We start from the raw sequence: 4,650 nt of genomic DNA on the forward strand, positions 1-4,650 counted from the left end.
ACCTGTGGGCATACTTTTAAATGTTTATAGATTGTTGTTAGGGATAATACTGTTTTAGTAAACTACTGGTTGTAGTCTCTTCCAATAGCCATGACTTTACTAGCCCTGAGTAATTATTAGCTGGATTTCTAGTACCAAAAGGCACCATGCAAGCTTCCAGAGGAGGGAGACAACCAGAAATCCTACCCAGCTATGATGCCTCAGCATTCCAGTGAAATCTTACTTCTTATTATTACTACTATGTATGTGTGTGAGTGTACATAATGGGTTTGTGTATGGGCAATAGTGCATGGGAGGAGGTCAGAGGACAACTTTGTGTTTCTCTTCTGCCCTTATGTGGGTTCTAGGGATCAAACTCAGGTCGGCAGACATGTGTGGAAAGCACCTTTACCTAGTGAGCCATCTTGAAGCCCTACAGTTAATTCCTAATGTGTATTTACATATATGATTTTTGCATTTTACAAATATATAGGAATAATTAGGAAGCAGGTACCAAGACTTAATAGAATGAGTATAGAAACTATGGAAAAGGGATTATTAAGTACTACATTCTATCTTTTTAAATTTAATTTTGCTTATATGTATATATGTATATGTGGGGGTACCCAAAGGGGTAAGAAGAAGACATTGTATCTCCTGGAGCTGGAGTTCCAGGCATTTGTAAGCCACCTGACAGGGATGCTGGGAAATAAACTCCAGTCATCTGCAAGAGCAGTATGTGTCCTTAACCTCTGAACCATCTCTCCAGTCCCCATGTACTACCTTTTTAGGAATACATTATTGTACAGCAGTTTTTAGGAATACAGTATTGTAAATCAGTTATTAACATATGACTTCACATACCACAGCCTGCAGAACATATTCCAACTTTTCAGGGTCCCTTCTTCCATTTGGTGACTTAGCTAAGTCATTATCAGGCCATTCAATAAATTTATTGGATCTGTTAATGTTACACCTCAATCAGTATAAAATAGGTACCTTCATTTGAGACCATGTTATTATGCAGTATCCCCTGTCACAAATCAGGCATTTTAAAAGTTTCAAATTATGATACAGGAACACTGAGGATAAGGGTTTAAAACTAAATCCACATCTATATGAGGTGTTGATTTTGTTGAACATATATGGGTGTTTCCTCTAGACAGGTCTGAGGTAATAAACTTGACACCAAAGTGGTGACTGATCTTTAGTGAGTTTAATTGTTCCTCAAACCACTTGAACCCTTATGGGTCACAGTTGAGAGATGAAATCAGTATTTTTTTCAAAAATACTATGTCAGGAATACTTGTACTTTCTATTATCCTTATTTCTATTTGCAAACTAGCTAATTCTCACCAAAGTCACCTCTTGCTTGTACTATTTTGTCAAGCAAACACAGCGGAAATAAATGCTACTATCACTATCAATATTATTGGGTACTTCCCCTACAGGAGTTCCCTATGAAAATTTCCCCCACAATTTCCACTGTAGTTACATATTTTTAATTACATGTATGTTCCTAGCCTATTACAGTTGACAAATTTACCAAAATTGGAAATTTCAGAATACTACCACAAAATTATATAGCCAGTGTCACATTTTAGTTTTTATATGGCAATTCTTTAATTTCAATACCTTAAAAAAATTAATCAGCTAGTTAAAGAACAGTCCTATAATCTTTTCTTTTTAAGTTGGTCTAAATTTATTGAAACTTGTTACAGAAGATAAAATTCCCACTGTTTTGGGTCACAAGATTATAGAAATCTGAGTTATATTTTACTATAAAAGAATATGATAAGCAGTTCAAACTACAGTACAAAAACCTTTATTTTAAAACTCAAGTGTCTCCTCATTAAGTGTTTGCAAATGAGCTTCCTAAGCTGTTCCATTACAGTAGTTACAGCTCCAGGAAAATCACACTTAATTCAGCCTCAAAGATGTTCTGCCCCAACTTTGAAAAACTAGTGAGAATTAGAAGATGCTTTAGTAAAGTAACAGATGAAGGGATTTCCCTTTTTTTGTATCTTGAAAAATTACTCATATGTAGTATTAGAAAGAAAATGCAAAATCCTCTAGACTCTCTCTGTAGAGACCTCCAGGTTACTGTTAATGCACGGGCCTCAGCAAGCACAATTTGAGGGAAAATAAGAAAACAGACTGAAGGATGTGTACCAGCTACAACAGACATTTCCTGGAGGAGGCTTTCTGTTGTTAAACACTACCAGTTTTCAAACTTTTATTGTTTAGGCAGTCCTAAACACAGAACCACTCACATAAGTACCTAACCACTGTGCCTCCCCACCCCCCGCCCCCACCCCTTTTCTGCTCCTATTTTGAGGCAGACTCAAAGGTGCCCCAACTGGCCTTGAACTTTTGATTCTCTTGCTTCAGCCTCCCAAGTAGCCAGGATTATAGGCCTGGCTGAAGTCCCCTTTAAAAGCCCATTCTAGTCCAAGTCATTTTGAAAATAGGAAAAAATAATCAAATGGCCCAATTGCAGCTTCCATATCCAGGCAATGTTTGAACTTTCATTCCATTCCCTGCTAACAAGTGTCTTCCCCGACTTCTTAGGATAACAGAGGCTCTCTAACAAAGTCCTTGGAGGTTTTTGTTTGTTTCTGGGTTTTCTGTTGCTATTTCTTGTTTTGTTTTAAACTGTCAGTGAAACATTTGTATCTTTTGAGGAATATGTTTAGTGACCACTCTTCAAGTCCTGATACTGTCCTGATAATATAAAGCACAGAAGCAGGTAGCATCCTAGGACCTTAATTAAGGCTGACTTTTGTGCCAGCCATATTGAAATATAAAAAGCAAATCCAGTTGACAAGTACCTGTTCCTAATTTAGAGCAAGGCTACAGACTATAGGAAAATCTCAGCAATACACATGCAAACCTAAAATATAAAAAATGACATCACTACCCATGAAGATTACCAGACTACTTGTAAAGTCAATTCTTTTTTTTGTCTTGTTTTTTTGAACAGGGTTTCTCTGTGTAGCTTTTGGAGCCTGTCCTGGAACCCACTCTGTAGACCAGGCTGGCCTCAAACTCACAGAGATCCACCTGCCTTTGCCTCCCAAGTGCTGGGATTAAAGGCATCGTGCGCCACCACCGCCCGGCTATAAAGTCAGTTCTTAAAATGAAGTGTAGATTCCAGCTGACAGTTTAATTGGCACAGAATGAGTCTGTTGCCCAGGATTACAGTTTTTGACCTAATAACAGAAAATAAACCTAATAAGACCAGAATTAAAGGCATTCTTTTGGATTCTGTCTTTTAATATTTCAGAAGAAAACCGGAAGTGGCTTCCAGTGCAACAGAGATCTGATCAAACCTTGGGTCACACTCATCAACAGTCAAGAGTGAGCTGTGTACTCCGGGCTCTCTCCACTCACTGTTTTTGTACCAATTTGCCATAGCCGCCTCTGCCAGCATCGTAGTCATCCCGATATTCATCTCGAACCTGACCCCAGATCGTCCACGTCCATACTGCCTGCCCTCCTTAAAGCCTGCATCCCAGTCTGTGCAGATGAGCCGGTCATCCAGACGAGTTCCGTTTATGTACCGCATGGCATTCTCCGCATCTGCTCTCGAATAGTATTCCACAAAACAGAACCCACATGCCGTCTTCTTCATTTTATCCAGACCCATGATGATCTTCTTTATGTCACCACTTTTGCTGAAGAGTTCATAAATCTGTTCTTCAGTTGTATAAAAGGAAAGATTTCCAACATATAATGTACAGCTTTTCTTCAGTAATTTTTCTTGTTCTTCGTTGTCACCCCGGAAATGCTGGTCCCAGTACTCGCTGAGCTCCACGAGTACCAGGAGGAGGCCACCGGACATGGTGCAGAGACACGAACCACGACGCGGCCACGGCTGGAAGGACCAGGCGGCGGCCCAGTCCTATAATCTTAGTCATTTAAAACACACACACACACACACACACACACACACACACACACACACACACACCATGTTTCTAATTTACACACATTACTAAGCTTAGATTTAGAAAATTACCTCCAGGTCTAGTCTCTGTATGATGACTAAGTCAGGATTCTTCACACTTAAAAGCTACAACATCCCAACATGAAACCTCCTCAGTCGCTTCAACTAAGAAAGAGAGGTGTCAAGAAAGTTTCATGTTAGCGATTAAATGTTTCAATGTGGAGGCATGATGGCACACACATGCAGTCACATTTGGAAGTGAAAGCAAGAAGATCAAAAGTTCCATGTCAGCCTGGACTTTATGGTGAGCTCCAGGCTCTTGGGCTGAACAGTAACTCTCAGTAAAATGAAAACAAACAAACAAAAAACGTAAACACACAGCATATCTCTTCTCTTCACTAAACTTTGCCCACAACCACTTAGATGACCTCATCTAATCACAAAATGTAAGAATTAAAACTTCCTAGTGCCCATAAAATGGAGGAGAACCAAATACTGTTGAACTTTTGAAAGGAAATCTCAGCCACTATTGGAATAAGATAGTTTATAGGTATAGAGTAGAATCACAAACATTAAATCCAAGCCTTAGCTTAGTCACTTATTGCCTGATGAGTAGCTGAAATTCTAAGCTTGGGTCTATTATGTAAGTAATGATAACTGACTAATTGAATAATTACTGATTTTAAATTATATTATTCTTCTGCAAGACTTAACACAGGTCC

At 38.9% G+C, this 4,650-nt stretch overlaps 1 protein-coding gene across 1 annotated transcript; it reads right to left on the bottom strand.

The window, feature by feature from the left end:
• Positions 1-3,156: 3,156 nt before the first annotated feature.
• Ncbp2l (nuclear cap binding protein subunit 2 like) lies at positions 3,157-3,823 on the bottom strand. Its single transcript, XM_052746434.1, is given in 2 exon segments — positions 3,157-3,448; positions 3,451-3,823. Coding segments are annotated over 2 exon segments (453 nt in total). The 3' UTR covers positions 3,157-3,368.
• Between the last annotated feature and the right edge of the window lie 827 nt (positions 3,824-4,650).

The sequence above is a fragment of the Peromyscus californicus genome, unplaced genomic scaffold, assembly GCF_007827085.1.
Source record: "Peromyscus californicus insignis strain IS unplaced genomic scaffold, ASM782708v3 Scaffold_10__1_contigs__length_136768540, whole genome shotgun sequence".
Lineage (NCBI taxonomy): Eukaryota > Metazoa > Chordata > Mammalia > Rodentia > Cricetidae > Peromyscus > Peromyscus californicus.